Here is a 22,073-nt window from a genome sequence, read left to right as displayed (position 1 = left end):
CTTACTGTAATATTCATGGAAGGAGTCTCCAGTGTCAGGGCTTTGTAACGAGGTAAACCTGTAGCTTGAGGTTTTCCGACATCTTCAGGACAGACGAGCTTACACGTTGTGGTTTCTCTGTAACATGATAAGCTGTGATCTTTATTTATTTATTTGTTTGTCCGAAATTATTATTATTTATTAATAAACAACTCATAAAAGTGTAACAAGCGCAACCGCTGCCCTTTACGCTTATGTTAGATCCGATTGCTGTAAACGCCTTGTATTTTAATTCATTCATTTATTTTTTGTCGCTGTAAGAAAATGTTAAAATTCTTCTCTTTGGTAATTGTACGTATATAGAGATAATGAGACCGAAAACGCCGGGGTTTCTTTTAATAATAATTATATTTATATAATAACATATCAGATTTCCACCGCGACCAAGGCCAGAAAATGAATAATATAAAACATATTTGTCTGCTGTTGTCCTGTATTTAAGAAGAAAAGAACAGGAAAAACAACACCCCCAGCATGTACCGTGACAGTGTTAAACTACCTCTCGCATGCTCACGTTGTCTGCGTGAAAAGGTTTCTCGACGTCGACGCTGATTGCATTTGCCAAGCGGCGGCGTGTTCCATTGTGTCGGTGCACCGATTTTTTTTTATTTGTAAGATGAATTACTTCTATCCCGGGGCCATCAAGTAAATTATGTTTGGCAAAACCTGATCAAGCCCACTTCGGCATCAAGAAATACATTATGTTTTCCAATATTTCACAGAGGCTGCGGGATCCTTAAGTGAATTTCGAGGCATAAAGTGGCAAAGTCACTTTCCCGCCCGACTACCGGCACAGATAATGTCATTTAAAGGTAAAAGGCACTTTGCAAATGGAAGAGCAGAAAAAAGAGAAGTGGCAGACTAACACATCCTTACGCCTTCAGTTTGGTTTGAGCATAGATTACCTTGTACTCCTTCAAATCAAATCAAATCAATCTCTCTCGGACTACCGGCATAGATCGAAGAGTCTTTCACTCCTTCTCTGCTTTTTTTTTTATTATTATTATTCAAACTCCCAGTCTCTTTGATTTTTCTTCTCTCATATTTTTTTGGTTTGTTTTGTTTTCTCTCTCGTATACTCACGACCTTCCCCCACCCCATCCTTCCCCACATCTCCCCCCATCTCCACAAAAAGCCCAAAGCTATACTTAATGCACTGAAGCGTAAGACATTGCAGGTAGACTCCGGTCGAAACAGAGCAGAGCTGCATTTTCCTGTCGATTGTTTTGCTTGAAGCCGCGCAGACATCAAATGCACTCTGGAGGAAAAAAAAAAAAAAAAATACAATCCCCCATGCCCATCCCCCCTCCCCCTCGAAAAAACCCAAAACACGAGTCCAGTTTTCAGCCGAGATTTTATCACGCTCTTATCCTCTTATCAGCACTGCACTTTTAAAGCCCTTTCCTTCTGTCTCTCCTCACATTCGCACACATGCAAGCAAGGTGATTCTGCTCGTTAGGATTTGTTTCAAATTTACAGGACGGGACACGTTGCATTTTAACACGCCGTCCTCGCTTATTTAGTAATGTTCGCATTTGGAGGCCCGCAGCAGTGTGGAATAAACTGTGCATCTGTGACCCTCCCCCTGGAATAACTGACCTAATAACAAAAGCAAACGACACACGCTGCAAACCGCCAGCCGCACGCCCCGCTCCGTTCCTGCCCTGGATTGAGAGATGCTCAGAGAGAGAAAAATAACAACATGCCACACGCAGCACTGATAATACTATCATACCGCAATGTCATTTGCTATAACGCTCCAATTTCACAGCTGCACTTAATGTCGTCCTCTCTAGAAATGAGATGTTAATGATAAACTGAGAGCGTGATGGACAATTATCATCGTATCGTTCCGTACGGACACAACCGTACGCATGTACTGTATACATCGCACTTTACAGTCCCCATGCTATCTCCAAAACCACTTACATCGCTTCTCGTCCTGGGTTACACTCTTAGAAAATCTAACGCTTAAGACTCCTTCGGTTGTCCCTTTGGGAACCCAACAGAGTGGAACCATTTTAGGAGGTCCTTGAAGAGCCCTTGAAGAAAACTATTTTATTTTTTTTTTCTTTCAGAGTGTACCAAACACCAAGAAGTTAAACTTCTGACAGGTTGTAGATATTAAGAAGAAAATAATGAGCAATAATTTGGAGTCTGTACTTCACACGTACCCAGTTAATATGTACACTTTTTGGAGAATAAAAGGATTCTTTAAGGGTTCTTTAAGAGCTCAGTAGATAATTATGGGTTCTTAGCTTCGCAGATATATTGTGCGAAGAACATTCTGTTGTGGGATTCTGCATAGAACATTCGAGGGTTCCCCAGAAACCTTACAGAAACCTACAACCAAGATGTTGTTAATTAAAGACTTCCTACTTTCAAAAAAAAAACAAAGAAAAAGAGTGCGTCACGTAATTCCCCCTGAGTGCGCTCTGAATGTTCTTCCATGTGTTTTGTTTTGTTATTGATCGCTGTTCATGTGTGTTTTCTTTGGATTCTAGTCCTCTAGTCCGCCCCTGCCTTGTCCCTGATTTATTGCTCTGGTGTGTTATTTTTTTCAGTTACTTTCACATTAGTTTGTCTGGTTAAGCCCGTCTGCTCCGTTGTGTCATGGTTGCACCAGTCATGCGTCGGACTACGTCTCTCATCAGCCACGGCTCACCACCTGATCACGACGCTTAAGCAGTCACGTGACTGCTTTGCATCTGATTCGCATTTACGTTGATGAATTAATTATTTAAGTCACGTATTGTCTAGCCCACGTTGTCGGTCTTTAGTCATTCTCTCACTATTCGGATCATGTTTCAGTTGTCTAGCCTCGCTGTTTCTCCTTCATGTTTGGTAGTCTTTGTGTTTCCTTATTTTCACTATAAACAGATGTATTTTTCTTTCACACTATCCATCGTTCCCCAGATGAGGACGGGTTCCCTTCTGAGTCTGGTTCCTCTCAAGGTTTCTTCCTCATATCATCTTAAGGAGTTTTTCCCCTCACCACCGTCAGCACCGGCTCGCTCAATAGGGATAAATTCACACTCTTAAAATCTCTAACCTGTGTTTATATGTTTCTGTAAAGCCGCTCTGAGACAATGTCCGTTGTTAAAAGCGCCATACGAATAAAAGTGAATTGAATTGAATGTGTCCTGCCTCTTTACCGTTTCAACGCAAGGAGCATAGACGCCTTTATAGCACGATATGATAGAAACACCTTGTTGTAGGACATAATACCATTACCGTTTCTCCCAGATGGACATCGACGTGTGTTGAGAGTGTAGGAAATAAAAGACACTGGAAAGTTATACTTATTTTATCCTCCTGGGACCCAGAAGAGTAAAATTATTTTAACTTTTACTTCAGAAGAAGAAAGCTCTCCCGGGTGACACCATTTAGTGGGATTATAAATCATTACAGTATGCAGGTGTACGTAGAAGAGTAAAGGCACACCGTACTGAGCAGACTGTGAGGACTGGGATGAACTGGGATGAACACAGGACAGTCTTTATGACTACAGAAGCAGCTCTTAGGGATAAATCTACAGTACTGGAGGAAGGGTAAGACTTGGGAATAATTTGTTTGGGAAGTGCAGGTCTTTAGGATGTCCATGTGGAACTATCCATAGGAGGAGGGAAACTACAGGAGCTACTTGTGGTCCTGTAAAAAAAATAAATAAATAAAATAAAAACAGCCAAAAAAGCATTATTTAAGATTTAAAAATAGAGCAAGAAAGAAAAAAAACATGGTCAGGATCAGTTATCAAAAAATGGCGGCGACACGTCCCCAGTGTCCGTGTCCTCAGTTCCATCTAAACCCTTTAAAACCTCTAAAAACTCTCAGCCTGTTAATGGAATCATTAAGGGTTTTATTTTTTTCAGGGTTTAATTCAAACACTGCATTTGACCTCTTTATATCAGTTCAGCATGACCATGATTTCATGACAAAATACAGTGCAAAACATACTAGATATCCAAACTACGTCCCTGCCGGTGTGTGTGTGTGTGTGTGTGTGTGTGTGTGTTACTGTTTAGTCCTGCTGTATGATGCATTTATAAAGCAGAATAAGGCACCACCAATAACAACAACTACGATAATAATGATGAATAATGAAGGATAAAAAAGGAAAAAAAAAAGAAGAGTGATAAAAAGCCACTAAGCGAGCCGGCCTCGTTGCAGATATTAAGCCTAATTAAGCATTTCGCTTCATCTTTAAAGACCTATTACTTTGCTTCGCTTTGTTTTCAGCCGTAGATAACAGCAGCGGCTCGAGACGAGATGACTTTAATGGATTCGTTTAATCATGCAGTCTAGACTCGAGCTTTGAAATCTGACCTCCATCTCACAATTAAACATGAGCGTGAGGCGGATTTTAGCACTAATGTGTGTAAGCTGGTGTTTAGCGATATTTACAAAGTTGACACGTGTCTGTTTTATTTATTTATTTTTTGTTTAACTCCCTCCATCATTACCACCACATCACCAAAAACCCACCCACCCACAGCCTGTCCTGATTTCTCCCACGGTACCATGTGTACTTTTGTCAGTTTGATTGACGGGTAGCAGAACATTTCAGGCTCTGTCTCTCTGTGATACGTGAAAACTGTCAGAGCCTGACTGAAAACCGCTCAGCCACCTGGAGAGTGCTCCCAGGTGTGTGTGTGTGTTTGTGTGTGTGTGTGTGTGTGAGTTTTTCTTGACCGACACTTTCAGCCTCGAAGGTATCACGACACTGCGGTTAAGTGCATGCACACGTATGTGACGATATATATCAGTGTAATAACGCATCGTGACAATTAAATCTGAAACATCGTTAATATTCAGCGATATTATATCCAGATGATTCGTGAAAGAATTTGACCGTGCCCTGTGGCCACGCCCTGATGAAATGATTGACAGCTGTGAATGCAGATTCTCCACAGAGTTAGCAAATCGGTGAGGATCGATATGGTGAAACTTAGCGATACGCAGACATCATGACGTATCATTTTAGAAAATAAAACCTGAAACATACCCTTCAAAGCAGAATAAACAGAATTTTGCTGGTTAGCTAGCTCAAAGACACACCCACAACTCCCTTGCCACACCCACTTGGAGACATCTCCATATATTGACTCAAAGGCACAGCTACATTTTCTTCTATGCTCTTTATTTGATGCCCAACCCGGGGAAACGTCAGAAGAACACATGGACACAAACACACATCATTTTTTTTGGCCTTTAAGTAGACATGCAAATACAAGCTAGTTTATTAGTAATGCTACCTAGCTAGCAAAATTAGCAAAATCATTTCCATATAAAGGAGTCAAAGACTCAGCTGTATTTACTTCAGTGCTCTTTACTTGAGGCCCAAACTGGGGCAATGTCATTAGCAAATATGATTTTAAACACACACCCATATTTTGCTCATTCAGCCACGCCCACATATAGAAAAGCACGTAAGGTGGTTACTAGTAGTTACTAACGCAGCTAGCAAAGTTAGCAAATATTAGTGATATGGGGCATTTGAAAATCACGTATTCTCATGTGCGTGTTTAAGCTAACGGGATCTCTAACTATTAGTAAACTAAAATATATTTGCATGTCTATGTGTGGGTGTGGCTTAAAGATCAAAAAATGGTCCATTTATCCTCATGACATAGAAGGAAAGAAGGAAATGTAGACAAGTCTTTGAGTCCATATGTGGAGACAACTTTGCTAGCTTTGCTAGCTCGGAAGCTACCTACTAGTAAACTAGCGTGTATTTGCTATGTCTATGTCTGTATGTGGGAGAGGTGTAAAGAAAAAAAAAGGCGTGTCTTTGAGTCCATACTCGCCAATGACATGAAATGGCCGAGTAAAGGCCAAAAAAGGAAATATAGCCAAGTGTTTAAGTCCATATATGGAAATGATTTAGTGGGAATATTATAGATTTTTGTTAGCCAGCTAAAAAAGCTAAGTTAACCTGGCAGAGTGTTTTATACAAGCATTTTATACAACGTGCAGTCAGTTTGATATGAGTGCACTGTGTAGTTCATGACTTGTCTACGTCAGATTGTTGGTATGAAGGAAATACTGAAAGGTGCTTTGGCAGTGTTTGAAATTTTCATTGCAGCCTGCTGTAAGTTTAGCGTGTAAGCACGCCACGAGGCGGTGCAGGTAATAATAACTCAAATTAATGCTCTTCCATGATGACATGCAGTGCAAAACATTTCAGATGTCATCCCCGCTGCGGCGTTAATGTCCATGCCCACCATCACTCATCTTCAGAGCGGATTATTAAGGCCCTGCTGATTTTACCATATTCTAACCTACAGGAATCGGCTGATGGATAGCAGGGCATTAAGTGAAGCATGTGAGCCGCGCCTTTATTTGGTTAGACGTGAAGTGAATGCACATTTCATTTAGCTCTCTGCTCTTTTCTTCCCCACTCTCTCTCTCGCTCTCTCTCTCCTGACAGGTACTCGATCGATCGGCACACAGATCTGGAGAGGCAGTTCAATATCCATGTGGACGACGGGAAGATCACGTTAGCCAAACCGCTGGACAGAGAGACCGATACGTGGCACAACATCACCGTGACGGCTACAGAAGTCCGTAAGTGACATTTTAATTTGACTTTAAAATAAATAAATAAACAAATAAATAAATGCTGAACTTAATTACAACAGCAATACAGTGACAGCCATAAACAGACATCATGCTAATAGATGAATGAATAAGCAAATTAATTAATGAATTAAGCTGAATTTAATTATGCCAGCAATGTCAGATCACCACAGTGACGGCTTAGAGGTACAACAGATATCTCATTAATATATAAAAAAATGTTTTTTTTTAATATATAAATATATTATATAAATAAATAAGAGTCTTCAATTACGATATTAACATATTAACATGGACAGGTTCCATGTAATTGAAATGATCCAACATAAATAAATAAAAGTAACTGGTTACTGTGTAAAGTAAGCTCCACATACAGTACTGTACATGTACATACACGAAAACAATGTAATTACTGTGTTGAAATAAAGAATCTGAAACGTTTCAAACCAATGAATGAATTATTATTTTTTTCTACCTAAATTTATACACAGATAAGCTAATGTTTCAGCTGAATAGGGAATATTTGAATAATTGTAATTTGAATGCAAATGTAAAAGACATTAGATGGCACTTCAGTTTTACTCTTCTGGCCAAAGTGTTTTCATGAAACTCTACCTTAAGACAAAACAATGAAACATTCCCATTATTTCCTTTCAGAACGTGATGCAGGTCTGTATCTCATATTTACATTTATCTCATATTCACATATATCTCATATCTCATATATCTCATATTCACATATATCTCATATCTCATATTCACATGTATCTCATATCTCATATCTTATATATCTCATATATCTCATATTCACATGTATCTCATATCTCATATCTTATATATCTCATATTCACATATATCTCATATATCTCATTCACATGTATCTCATATCTCATATATCTCATATCTCATATCTTATATATCTCATATTCACATATATCTCATATATCTCATTCACATGTATCTCATATCTCATATCTTATATATCTCATATTCACATATATCTCATATATCTCATTCACATGTATCTCATATCTCATATATCTCATATCTCATATCTTATATATCTCATATCTCATATCTTATATATCTCATATTCACATATATCTCATATCTCATATATCTCATATATAGCGCATATATCTCATATATATATATATATATATATATATATATATATATATATATATATATATATATATATAGAGAGAGAGAGAGAGAGAGAGAGAGAGAGGGAGAGATAGATAGATAGATAGATAGATAGATAGATAGATAGATAGATAGATACCGAATATATCTCTTATATATGCACTCATATTCACATCTGGAGGCGCAGTGGGATAATTATTCCGAAGTTATGTGGTCTCTCTCTCTCTCTCTCTCTCTCTCTCTCTCTCTCTCTCTCTCGCTCTCTCTCTCGCTCTCTCTCTCATACACACACACATACAGATTAAACACTGCTCGGTACAATTAACAGCGGATCCCGAGCGTAAAGTGTTTAATGTCTTATATTCCTCAGTGACAAAGAAAGCTGTTTAAACAGTCTGTTTCTGCAGATACGACACCCGTGCACTTTCTCATGTCTGTGCTGGCACAAATTCGGGACAGAATAGAATTAGAAAACATATTTATACTCCAGTCCTTGTTTTTTTTTTTTTTTTGAATATATTTTAACATTTAATGACACATCCCTCATCTACACACCATCAAAATAAAGTTTTTTTTTTTACAAAAAAAAGTTTTACACATTTTTTATTAATATCGTAATGTCTTCACTTGAGCTACAATTTTGTTAGCATTAACAATGTAGCTTCCATTTGGTTTGGTAAAAGAAAAAAAAAAAAAAAAGGAAACTATTATAAATATTGAGTGCGGTATAAATGAGGTATTTTTGTAGGCCAGCCCTGACCTCAGCGTCACCCTGGTTCCCGCAACAAAAAGCCAACAAAAGGTTTTACATTGGCGTTTGGTTTATGATTCTTACACGCTTTGTTCATCAAGATAATCTTCACAAATGAATGTTGACGCCTAAATACAAGTGAATACTGAAGTAAATAGCGCTACAATTTGAAAATATTATAAATTGATGAATCTACAAGTTTTGTAGAAAGTTTGAGTTGGAATGGTTTGCGAGAGTGTGAGTATAAACACAACGAGGCTGTAGTAGATGAGTTTTCCTGTTCAGCGTGCTGACGTTTAACGTCCCTGACAACCTCCGTAGTCCCATTTCTTAGTGACCAAGTTTTAGATACGTAAAAGTTTAAAATAATCACGAATGAGGGATTACTGATGTATTTTATATCGTAGAATAAAATGTGAAAATATCTTCAGCTTGTGTTAAACGCAGGCCTTATTACAGGCATTGAACCAAAAAACCCATGGACTTTGGGACAAAAGAAACAAAAAAGCAACTAAACTCGTAGATAAACTTTTGAGAGAGAAACAAAAATGATGTTCCTTCTTCTGGCATTTACTTCAATGAATAAATATAAATAAAAAAGAAACGCTGTGTGTGGTGCAGATAATTAGTGATGGAGTGGTATGAAGAAATGGAGTCACTGTTCCCTCCCCAAAGTCCATCATTTAAATAATGAACGTTCTATATTTGACCTATTTATAGTTATTTAATGTTCTGGAACTTACTTACGATTTCTAGCAGCTATAAACAGTTCACCAGCCTCCCTTTCTTCTCGAAATAAGACGAAATATACACGTTTTTCGAAAACATAAAGTCACCGCTTTATCTCTGGCTGTTACGCAGCGCTGGCACTGGAGACTCCTTCCATACACGTTAAATAAATACCTTTCTCCTTACAGAAAACTTCACCGTATCAACGATTACACACTTTTTTTCACGTGATGTTGACAACGCTTGTGCATTTCTTTAACGATAATAAGCTGCGTGTGGCGCTTTATCAGCTCCTCACTTTACGGAGTCAAAACGCAATAAAACGCGATCATTACAAAGACACTCGCTGTGTGACTCAAATCCAGTCATTTACCGGTGACTTGCTGAAATTTGCTAAGCAAACGCACTTTTAGAGAGAATTTCATTCCTGGAAGTAGCATTGTTAACACGTTCTTTCATTTGTGTGACATTTAAAGCTTGATGATTCCCCTCTAATTTCACTTAGACGCCGTCTGCAATTTAGCTCCATGCGTTGCGTGCTTTATTAACTCGGGTCTCAAGGAACCAGTTCTAAAAGCAGCTGTAGGCATGCCAAAGGCCAACGCGAAATGATAATTGCGATAAAAGTCAGTGGGTGCAACACTGATTAAATCCAATCATTTACATGGTCCTCAAAAGGGACTTTAAATTAGCCACAGTGAAGGAATAAGTCTAATCAAAACCTAATCTAATTAAACTGTCTTTTATTTTCTTCTTAGAATTCAGTTGCCAGCATTTCATAAATATTCAGAGTTTTTAACCTTATGTATAAAACATGTGTGTGTGTGTGTGTGTGTGTGTGTGTGTGCAGGGAACTTTTAAAAGCTCATGAAATAGGATCAAGGTTTTTAATCACAGTCCTGGTTTGCATAGTTGATGAAGTGGAACTTCTCGGACTGATGAGATGCATCTTAATGTGAAAGAGGAAAATAGACAGAAATTATTTACTGGGTGTCCAGCTGCAATAATAATAATAATAATAATAATAATAATAATAATAATAATAATAATAATAATAATAATAATAATCTATCCCCTTTCACTTATATACCACCAAACTTATATACACACACATATATACAGTTGCACTCAAAATGATTTGACCCACATTGCAAATCAGGTTTATTGTCAAAATGTACAGACTTTCAGCTGGTCGCGATGAACAAATCAAACAAAAGCAGTTGAAATAGTTCAACACAATGAATTGCTTCAAGTGTTTTCCCCAAATTCAACTGAAAATGCAAATTATAATGATTTCTTCACTTTCAAAATTATTCACTCCCCTGAATAGAATCCCTCACAACAGCACACATATGAGAAACAGGTGTTGTCTCAAGGCTCAACTAATCAAGGGCTTCATTAGTTGCTCCAGGTGTGTTTGAGCTGGAACACATGAAATACCTGAACTGGCTAGGGGTAGAAAATGTATGAAATACCTGGACGGGGGCAGTAAAAGGAAGATATCAACGGCTGCAAGCAGGTTTGTGAGAAGGCAGGTTGTGAAAAACCCTCGAGTGACTGTAAAAGACCTGCAGCAAGACCTGGTGTAACAGGCACTGAGGTTTCAGTGAGCACAGTAAGGTGTGTACTAAACGCAGAAGGTTTCCATGCCAGAACTCCAAGACGTTCACCACTACTGACCCAAAAGCACAAGAAAAGTCGCTCAAAATCATATAAATAATCCACAGAAGTTTTGGGATTCTGTTCTGTGGAGCGAAGAAACAAAACTGGAACTTTTCGGCACGATGGATCAGCGGTACGTCTGGAGGAAGAAGAATGAAGAAAGAACACTCTGTCCACAGTCGAGCATGGTGGAGGCTCGGTGATGCTCTGCGGCTGCTCTTCATCCTCTGGCACTGGAACCTGCAGCGTGTGGAAGGCGAGATGGATTCAGTGAAGTATCAGGAAATCCTAGGAGAAAACATCACGCCGTCTGTGAGGAAGCTGAAGCTTGGGCGTCATTGGACCTTCCAACAGGACAATGATCCCAAGCGTACCTCAAATTCCACCAAGGCTTGGTTGCAGAAGAAGTCCTGGAACATTCTACAGGACCGTCACAGTCACCTGACTTGAACCCCATAGAAAATCTCTGGTGGGATTTGAAGAAGGCGGTTTGAAGAAAAATGGGCTAAGATTCCTCAGGATTTGCAATGGGGTTTGAATAATTTTGATTGCATATATATATATATATATATATATATATATATATATATATATATATATATATATATATATCCTGAACACAAGCACGTAGTCATCGAAACCATGCTTGTCGTCTGAAGTTTCTTTGGTTTCAAACTACAGCAGTGAGATCAATGTTTCTAACAATGAACGAGGCCCTATAGCTACCAGTTTAGCATCATATGTGCATGTCTAAATCATGTGTACATGTAATGTTTATTTATTTTTCTGCCCTGAACAGTAGATTTACATCGTATCCTTCTGATTTCTGTTTTCATTTCTTGTGTGTTGTTTTAGGGAACCACAGCCAGATCTCCCGAGCGATAGTGGCGATCCGAGTGCTGGATATAAACGACAACGCTCCTGAATTTCCCACCGAGTACGAAGCCTTTCTTTGCGAAAACGGCAAACCCGGTCAGGTAAGACATCGTCGATCCTCCATGTCTGTGGTGTTCGCTTTCATTGTGCTTTTAATGACGTGTTCATCGTGTTGAATTGCTTCATCTAGCTTATCCTGGCTAGGTTTCCCATGCAGAAAAAAACCTAAACAAAACAAAGAGTTTTCATTTCAGAGACACTCGAATGGATAAAAGGTTAAAGGTGAAAGTAAACTGGCTCTAATTCCAATCCAAATCATGAGCTGTAGTTTATTGCTTTCATAACCTATGGACATTTTTATGTCTGAAAATAATGCTGAGTTCGACGTGACTCAAAAAAGCGAGAAAACACACGGACATCTCCGTGAAAGCATGTGACCATGCATTTAATATGTCTTATTCCCATCTCAAGTGGTCCAATGCAGGTTGCTCGACTGTTTTTCTTCTTTTTTTTATTTTTTTTACTGATTCCCTCTATGTATTGACATTGCAAAATCACCAGTTGTATATTTTATAATATTTTTTTTTTACTTGGTTACGATCTTTGTGTCATGGCACGCAACAAATGTTGGTTATACAGCTGTTTACAGACACTTCAGTATCTCGGCTCAGGACGGTCCTAGCTCCTTGGAACAAAACGTGATCTCTATAAAAGCATTTTGCACATTTGTGTTCCTTAGACTTAGAACCTTAGTCCAAATAACCTTAGTCCTTGTTCAAGATTGCTCACAGTTCCAGTTTTAGGGTCAATTCATAATGAGAAGAGTTCGAGTCTCACTTTAGAGTCGATTATCTCTGGTGAGGCACCAGATACGAACCTGAACTTTTCACAGGAATACAGTAAAACTGTTTTAGCAACAACACACACACACACACAAGGTTTCATTCAGTACACTAAAGCAGTATTATCTGTGTTTGCACCATCCCAGGAAACTTTCAGAAACCTAAAGCAACCTAGCTAATCAAAGTTAAAGATTCATGCAGCAATTTATTGCCAATACGTCCTCTACTGGGCACCCGTTAGATTTATTTATTTATTTCCTTCTCACTATTGTTTTTATGTTACAGCATATTACATTTGACAGCAAAGGAAAAAAAAAAAACATTTTTCTTCTCCAGTCTGCATTTTCTATCCCTGATTTTTTCCCCCCTGGTTTAAGCAAGTGCTTGCGTTTAAAGGTGGTGGTCTAGACGCTGTTGAAAAACCCCATCTCTGATGCTTCTACTCAAGAAATATCTGGCAACCTTGGAGGTGTGAACTACACACAAGTGATTTAAATAATCTGATTGTGGAGCTCAGAAAATCTGCTAAAGTATCTGCGTAACCCGACTCTGAATACCAGGAGCTTTCCCTGCATAAATATTGACGTAACTTTTGACTTAATATTGGCGTAATGATTTATAATCCCACTATCTGTTATCAGATTCCCCTTTGAGTCTGTTTCCTGTCAATGCCTCTTCCTCATGTAGTCTCAAGAAGTTTTTCCTCGACACAGTCGCCTCTGGCTTGTATATTAGAGATCTAAACCTCTTCGTGACAATGTCTATTGTTAAAAGTGCTTTACATTTTGTTTTGAAGCAGCCTCGGACCACCTCTCTCTCTCTCTCTCTCTCTCTCTCGTGCACGCGCTCTCTCTTGAATTGTTTGCAATTGCTGAATTCGATCAAATCTGCCCTTGTTTTAAGGCATAAACGCACCAGAGTTCAATTTAGAAGGAATCTTGAATGGTCTGAAGATCTACCCTTGAGGGTCTCACCTGAGTAACAACCGTCTGAAAGGTCCAGTTTGGGACCTTTTTTTCTGATTCCAAATTGGACCTGATAGCAGAGCAGAAGGAGAAAGGTCTACGGCCTCAGCATCAAGTTCAGGACAAAGCGTCCTTTAGATATCTCAAAATTCAGCATCATTCACTTTCCCTCACACTCAGCGACTCACTTTCTGCGTCCATTGTCAGGTTTTTCTATTCTGTGAAATAACAAGGACAAGCATTGTGTCAGGTTCCTAACTTTGAACGAGCCGTCCATCATGAAGAGAAACGGTTTGTGCTGAACCGCTCTGGCAGATTTATGGACGGAGAAGGACGAGGGGATAAATGTGAGAATGACAGCACGTGGTGCGTGGATAAAGGTCTCGGGTTTCAGAAGTGAATGGAAAGAATTTTTCATCCTTTATGGGCTGCTGTCTTTATGAGTGAGGACTCATCTGTGTGTGTGTGTGTGTGTGTGTGTGTGTGTGTGTGTGTGTGTACAGGTGATCCAGACCATCAGTGCTGTGGACAGAGACAATCCGGCTCAAGGACACATGTTCCACTACAGACTGGAGATGCTGAACAACCCGAACTTCACCATTAAAAACAACTTAGGTGAGAAATAAACAGAACACACACATGCAGAGAGAGAGAGAGAGAGAGAGAGAGAGAATGTATAGAGAGAAAGACCTAGAGAGAAAGACGGAGGGGGACAGACAGAAAGAGAGAGCGAGAGAAAGAGGGACAGAAAAAGAAAGAGAGAGATAGGTGGAAAGAGAGAGGCAGAGAGATGGATATAGATAGAGAAAGACAGATAAAGGGCAGAGAGATCGAGAGACAGAATGAGAGCAAGGGAAATGAGAGACAGAGAAAGAAAGTCTTTTCTTTTTTTTGTATATGTGCCCGTATATGTTTATTTTATTTATTTATTTTTAATGCTTTAAATGTTTTAAAATATACTAAATGGTTATTATTGGATGCTTTGGCAACATTGTGGTATAACAGCCATGTCAATAAAGCTCATTTGAATTTGAAAGAGAGAAGGACATAGAGAGAGACGGAGACACAGAGGCAAAGCGTGAGAGAGAGAAAGAGAGAGAGAGAGAGACAGAGAGTAAAATAGATAGAGAGAGAGGGATACTGTATAGAGATAAAGACAGAGAGAGGGGCAGACAGAAAGAGAGACCAAGGGACACAGAGAGACAGAGACAGAGAGTAAGACAGATAGAAAGAGAGGGTATCTCTGTACTAGAGAAGTAATCAACACCTTCTGACCAATCAGAATCCAGAATTCAACAGCGCTGTGGTGTAAATCTCGTTATTCCTGACGCGGAACCGAACCGTTATTCAAGAATAGCCGAATTGTGTTTGCTTTTATTTTTATGCGTGTAGAACGGACAGAACATCACAGATGCCGTGTGGCTTTGTTGTGTCTGGAGGGGAGATCTGGGGGAATTAGTGTATTCGTTAGTTACACTACTAACTAGCTGGTTAGTTAGCAGCTGTGTGTTAGCCTGGACCTCAGCTTTTACTTTTTACTCTCCAGTGCATTTTGAAAGAGAGCAAACGAACGGCATCCGAGCCGTGCTTCTACTGAGCGTCTGAGGTTCAGCTCAGCGTGGTTGATCGTATAGAGCCGTGGTGCTGTGACAGATGGCTCTAAATTTGTTTGCTAAATACCATGATTGCTTTGGTGAGCTCTGTGTCTCGTGTCATTTAGCAGCAAGACGGCTTAGTGTAGGTTACGCGCGCAGAAAAACCCACTCTACTCCAAAAAGCCCTGATGTTTAGGACTCGATTCCTTCTGTCTGTAATGACTTCAGCTTAAGAAAATCCCTGCTCCATAACCAGAGGGGGAAAAAAGGACAACTAAAATACAAGCATGCTAGAAACAGAAAAGAAACGGAAAACCAGCTTCTCCTCTAAAAGAGGAAGACTCCTCCCCTAAAACAACAACAACAACAACAACAACAACAACAACGAAAACATTCCATGATTTAAAGGAAGGAAAAAGGAAGTCATGTTTCAGAAAGAAGTGTCTCTTCTAAAATAAAGCAAAACAAAGAAAAGAAAAGGCAAGCTCGTCCAGCTGAAAGGAGAGAAAAATAGAAAATAAAGGAGGTAAAAATTTAACTCCCCCCTTTAAAAGAAAGCATGATGGAAATTTTTCTATCCCTGAAAGAAAGACATTCCATCCTAAAAGAAGGAAAAGGGTAGTCATCGTCCAGAAAAGGCTCTTCCACCTGAAAGGAGAGAAAAAAAAGACACTTCACCCCGTTAAACAAAGGTGTTTCCTTCTGAAAAGGAATGAATGAAACATTTTCAAAAAGAAAAGAAAGACAATAGAAGCTGTGTCCTAAAAGAAAAGGGGGGAAAGGAAGTAAAAGAGAGACGTCCCTGCCTTAAAGAAAGAGAAAGAAGAGAAAGATAGAAGAACATTAAAAATGGTGGAAAATAAAAGGTCGTATGCTTTAAAGTTTTAGGGAAAAGAACAAAATCGGAAGCTTCCTTAGAAGGAAAGTAAAAAACAAACAAAAAAAAAGAAGCACTTGGCTTTCTGGCTTTCTTTCTAAAATATAGGACAACAACACTTCTGTCTTTCCTCTCTAAAAATACCGGAATATACGTCCATCCTAAGAGGAAAAAATGGAAGCTTAGTGCCATTAAAATGATAAATAAATAAAATAATAATAATAATAATAATAATCAATAATGACGCCCTCTTCCTGTGTGAAAAAGAGAAGATGTAGACTGTGTGCTTTTGCAGGAGATCTGAAGAAGAGAGAAAATGGAGCACGAGTCCGGGGAATTTTTTCTGGTCAGCCGCTGTTCAGCCGCGTTATGAAGAAATTGACCTTTGACCTCGCACTTCAATACAGTGTTGATTAAGAATAGAGCAGCAGACGGCAGTGATTTCCTGTTTCATTCAGCGCTCAAATTCTGGGAAAGTTTAATAATGCTCTGCCACAGTGAGGCCAAAGGTAATGATTAGATAATGCTTAAAACTGTAATTACTAGGTGAGGAATGATTACAGTGTAGATACACGCCGTGTTATTACGGAAGATTATGAGGACACGAACATCAGAAATCAGCGACCATGAAAACATCCAGGCCACGGATTCGGCGTCGGCTCGGAGCCTGAAACAAAAACAACATCCGTATCGGATATTTCTACGCAAATAGAAATGCAGAAGGGTTGAAAACGCTGGCTGAACTGTGTGTCTTTGTCTGACGTGTAGAGATCAGTGTATGGATAAAGACAAGATGGTGATCAGTAATAATAGTAAAATATAATAATGCAAATCGTCAGAACCGTAGCTGATGAACACGTTTCAATGGTTTCCAGAATGAAATAAAATAATAAAAAAAATAAAAATCTTTCCTTTCTAAAGGTCATTTTATCTCAGAGTGTGCTGAAGAGCAGATGTAAGGTCAGCGTGTTTTTACAGTGAGCCTGAGGCGCTAAGGGCCTCCAGGGGTTTGTGGTAAAAATGGTCATAGATAGATATCAAAGACTCGACATGACAGTGTCAAGCAAAAAATGAAGCTAGTCGAATTTCAAAAAGTTCAATAATGCCAATAAAAACACGTGGAAATGATTTAAAAGTAAAAATTATTTTTACTATTCAACTATCAGGAGAATGAGAGATGGTTTATATTTTGGCTTTCTACAAAGAAAAATACACTAATGTAATAATAATAAAAGGAAGAAGAGGAAGAAGAGGAAGAAGAAGAACCACCTCTCTGTTTTCTCTTTCTTGACATTAATAAGACAAAAAATCTGCAGCTTGTCATTTTTTATTTTAATTTTTTTTCAAAAAAACCTCCTCTGTCCTTAAAGTTACAGCTTTATCTGTGACTGTTACAAAGCGCTGACACTGGAGACTCCTTCCTCACGTTACATAAACACATTTTAACATGTGACGTAACACGAAGACCTCACCACGTCCCTGTGAACGAGCTGTTGCTATAGAAACGGTAACACGTCATGACGAGAGAGTCGATATAAACCCGCGCTGCTGTCGGAGAAACGAACGCGGTGCAAAAGAAACTAATTGTGAACCGAAGTACAAACAGAGACATTAGCATACGGAGAGTTTGGAAATAATTGAAGATTAGCTCTGTTAAAACAAGAAAAGAAAATTCCGCCTGCCAGTTTTTCTTCCTCCGTGCTTTACGGAAAACAATAAAGCCGGAAACGTTTGTGTAATTAAAATGATAAAGCGAAGGAAAGTATTTGAAAAATAATTGCTTTTGTGATATTAGAGAGAGACACAAAAGCGTCACCTTTGTATTTTTCATTAACGTGTTTATTAACTTAAATGAAATCTGTGGCGGATTCTCCATCAGCGAGTATTAACGCGCCGCAGGAAAACTTGCTCGGGGACGCACTTTGTTTTCACATAAAGGTGATGCGTTTGAGACCCGAGGAAGGCTTTCGTGATGAAAAAAGTCATTTCCGGAGCTCATTTATTCCACTCATCGCTGCATTATCTCCATGTTCACGGCACCTCCAAGCTTTTCTCTTCCCACCTGCTTTATTCCGTTTCTCTCCCGTGAACGTACGGAATACGTTTGAGACTATTAGACGATTAGAAACCCATCTGTGGTTCGCGGGAGATTCGTGCGGGAGTATAAAGTACAAATATGAAGCGAAGAGATGATGAGGAAGTAGATAATGAACACCGAGACACACTGAAGAAGCTGGAGAACTTTACTCCGCTTCTTTTCCTTTTTTCCCCCCTCACGCAATACATTTCCACAAGGATCAGAGTTTTATTGTCCTGCCTCTAGCAAATATTCTACAAAAGCACTGAGAACAAATCTAATTTATTTACTTTCTTAAGCCTCCTTCTGGGTTTTGCGCTTTGTAATGTTCTGTCCTGTTGTTCCAGGTTCCCTTCTGATTTTATAGCAATTTATGAACATTTCTAAGGACCGGGCCCATAAAAGTGCTTTTGTGACGCACTCGACCAGGGTTAACTTATATTAGCTAGCGTTAGCAGTGAACATTACAAAATCATACACTATATCCTCTCAGAAATCCCGCCATGTTAGCACGTTAGTTAGCAAGCTTGCATTAGAAGTGAATATTCTGAATATTTAATGCTTAATATAACTTTTTTTTTTAAAAATCATTTCAGAGTTTCACATTAGCTAGCTAGCGAGATTTACTTATAAATATTGTGAACATTTTATACATATGACTTAAAAATCCTCTGCTGTCCTGTCAAGGTCACTTATATTAGCTAGCACGCTAGTTTTAGAAGTGAATGTTCTGCATATATTAAATATACGACGTAATAAAAATCCTCTCAGAGTTTTAGATTAGCTTATTTTATCATTAGCATGAACATGTATATGACTTAAAAATCTTGACAAATCCTGTCAGGTTAGCTCTTGTTATCGAGCTAGATAGCGAAGAAGAAAACGTACTGTATGGCTTGAATTCCTCTCAGGAAATACTGTCAAGCTAGCGTTTGTGAACTAGCCAGTGATTATTTCCGAACGTTTTATGAATAATTAAAAAATGCTTAAAATGCTTTTAGAACTCCTGTCATGCTAGCTAGCTAAGAAATAAATCCATTTTAAGTAAAGTCTCTGGAAAAAAAAAAGATTTAAAAATAATTAATTTTGTCCCAAAAGACAAAAAGTGCACGTGATTATTAATATTATTATTGAATTATAATGTATATATCCAATACATCTTCATTAAGTTTTTTTTTTTCACTCCTCAGACAATTCCATCAGCATCTTGGCGAAGCACGACTCGTTTCGCCGTCAGAAACAGGAAGTGTACCTGCTGCCCATCGTGGTGAGCGACGACGGAGATCCGCCGATGAGCAGTACCAACACGCTGACCATCCGAGTGTGCGGCTGCAGTAAAGACGGCGTGGTTCAGTCGTGTAACGTCGAGGCCTTCGTCCTGCCCATCGGCCTCAGCATGGGGGCGCTGATCGCCATCCTCGCCTGCATCATCCTACTGCTGGGTACGAGCTTCTCAAATCCTCCACATGTGTCGTGTTTAATTATTTCACTGACGTGATGTGATGTATCGATGCACAGGTTGAAATGTCACATCAGTGTAACAAGTTTGTTTTTATTAACCCTTTTATAATGTCTCGACATGACAGCGGAATCCTGAAGGGGGTGCTATTTAGCTGTTAGTTTAATTGCAGCTACGTCGCTAATGTTCAATTCTCTGTGAGCAATTATTTATTTCGATTCAATTCAGTTTTGATAAACATGCTGGAATAATAACATTTCAGAAATATTTGTATCAACAGTAAAGGAATGTTTAGAAATGCCGCATAAAAATTACGAAAACCTGAACAGTTAACTTAAACAAGCTAATAAACAAAAGTCCCTAGCAATGTAAGATTGTTGTGATTGCTTAAGCATATGAACTAATGAAAATGGAGAAGAAGTAAATAGTTTACATTATTTATTTACAATATTTAATAAAATGGGGGCGGTCATGGATGGGGCACGGTGGCTTAGTTGGTAGCACCTCTGGGGTTGGCGGCTCGAATCCTACCTCTGCTGTATGTGCATGGAGTTTGCATGTTCTCTCCATGCTTCGGGGGTTTCCTCCGGGTTCTCTGGTTTCCTCTCCCAGTCCAAAGTCATGTGTCGTATGCTGATTGGGATCTCTAAATTATCTGTAGTGTGTGAATGTGTGTGTGTGTGTGTGAGACAGATAGTGTACCCCCAGGTTTAGTGGTATAGGCTCCTGGCTCCTCCGTGACCCTGTATAGGATGTCAGTGGTTTGGGAACTGGATGGATGGATGGATGGATGGATTTCATTTCATGCCTGAAGTATTAACGTCACCGTAAATATAGTACGTCAATAAAGAGTCAGTGAGTGCAGCATAGTTTAGTTTATCTAAATCTGGTTTGTTAACTTGTGTCTTTCTAGTGATCGTGGTTCTGTTCGTGACTCTGCGGCGGCACAAGAGTGAACCGCTGATCATCAAAGACGAGGAGGACGTTCGTGAGAACATCATCACGTACGACGACGAGGGCGGCGGCGAGGAGGACACGGAGGCGTTCGACATCGCCACTCTGCAGAACCCCGACGGCATCAACGGCTTCCTGCCTCGCAAAGACATCAAACCCGAGCTGAGCTACAGCATCCGCGCCGGACTCAGACCCGCGGCCAATGGCGTCGACATCGACGAGTTCATTAACGTCCGGCTCCACGAGGCTGATAACGACCCGACGGCACCACCGTACGACTCCATCCAGATCTACGGCTATGAAGGTCGAGGATCGATGGCTGGATCTTTGAGCTCGCTGGAAACTTCTTCGTCAGATTCGGACCAGAATTTCGATTATCTCAGAGAGTGGGGCCCGCGGTTTAGAAGACTCGGAGAGCTCTACTCGGTGGGCGAGAGCGACAAAGAAACTTGAGGCATTCCTCTTTTTTTTTCACCTTCATGATGTTCGCATTATGGTGCTCGCCAGACCACGATTAAAACGCATCTGTTTCAAAATGGCGGGAACTTTTTTGTTTTTTATTTATTTTTATTTTTTGGAAACTGTTAGAGACAAACATACTAGGGTTAGTCATCCACATCAAAGTGCATAAAGGGGCTGAACTTCACCACCACCACGGTGTCTGTCGTAGGAGGTCACTGATCCTTGTGGAGTCTTTTAGATTAAGTGTTTTTGGCTCGTCGTTTGTTCACTGTGACCACCGGAAATGTAGGTTCTCGTCGGTCATGTAAAGAGAAAGACGGAAAACGAAAAGGTTTCAGAGATGTGGATGAACTTCCGAGGCCTCAAAATGGTTCCACACGTCTCCTTAACATCATCCAGCCAATCCGAGGAAGAAAGGAACCTTACAAAATCGACTAAAAAGCAATATATGGTCTACTATATTGAATGTATGTGTGTATGTTTAAAGGTGAGATAAGTGTACAATATTGGCTTTAATAGATATTAGTTGAGATAGCATTTGATACCGAGTGGCCGGATTTCCTGAAAAGCCTCGCGGCTTGCTTTATACACCACGTTTGTATTCACGCTCTTAGTGTGTTTCACACTCGAACATTAGTAGCCTATAACAGACTGAAGACAAAAAGAGAAATGTAGAAACAACGAGGCCTTCTTTTTACAGAAGCAAACATTAAATACGGTTGTATTTGAACATTTTTGGAAACATCAATCGTGTTTACTTCACTAGCGTAGTATGATTTATAAATATATGGATATTCATTGTCTGTTTTGTGCTGCGGGTATAAAAAAAAAAAATATGGTGTCATTTCGGTTTCTCTTTTTCTGCTTTGTTTCATTTGTCACAGAAAAGCTCTTTTTATAATCACTAATATCAGAAATACAGTACTGCAGTCCATGCAGACGTCAACAACGATCCTGTTTACACCTGGTCATTCCATGCCTCTTGTTTTGAGGATCAGAGATATATATATATATATATATATACATATATATATATATATCTGGATCACCGTTATCCATG

At 39.3% G+C, this 22,073-nt stretch overlaps 1 protein-coding gene across 2 annotated transcripts in view; it reads left to right on the top strand.

Moving 5' to 3' along the window:
- cdh8 (cadherin 8) overlaps positions 1-21,856 on the top strand; it is a 136,234-nt gene extending 114,378 nt beyond the window's left edge. Inside the window, exons 7-11 of one of the 2 annotated variants that reach the window (XM_053617414.1) lie at positions 6,470-6,606; positions 11,762-11,883; positions 14,093-14,204; positions 19,329-19,580; positions 20,511-21,856. In XM_053617414.1, the coding sequence (XP_053473389.1) occupies positions 6,470-6,606; positions 11,762-11,883; positions 14,093-14,204; positions 19,329-19,580; positions 20,511-21,004 (1,117 nt within the window). In that variant the 3' untranslated portion in view covers positions 21,005-21,856. Of the gene's footprint in view, positions 1-6,469; positions 6,607-11,761; positions 11,884-14,092; positions 14,205-17,588; positions 17,630-19,328; positions 19,581-20,510 lie in introns of those variants that run through there. The other variant, XM_053617413.1, reaches the window with a different exon arrangement.
- Positions 21,857-22,073: the final 217 nt, after the last annotated feature.

The sequence above is a fragment of the Ictalurus furcatus genome, chromosome 27, assembly GCF_023375685.1.
Source record: "Ictalurus furcatus strain D&B chromosome 27, Billie_1.0, whole genome shotgun sequence".
Lineage (NCBI taxonomy): Eukaryota > Metazoa > Chordata > Actinopteri > Siluriformes > Ictaluridae > Ictalurus > Ictalurus furcatus.
Note: the sequence above shows the minus strand (reverse complement) of the source record. Positions and strands in the feature narration are given on the sequence as shown.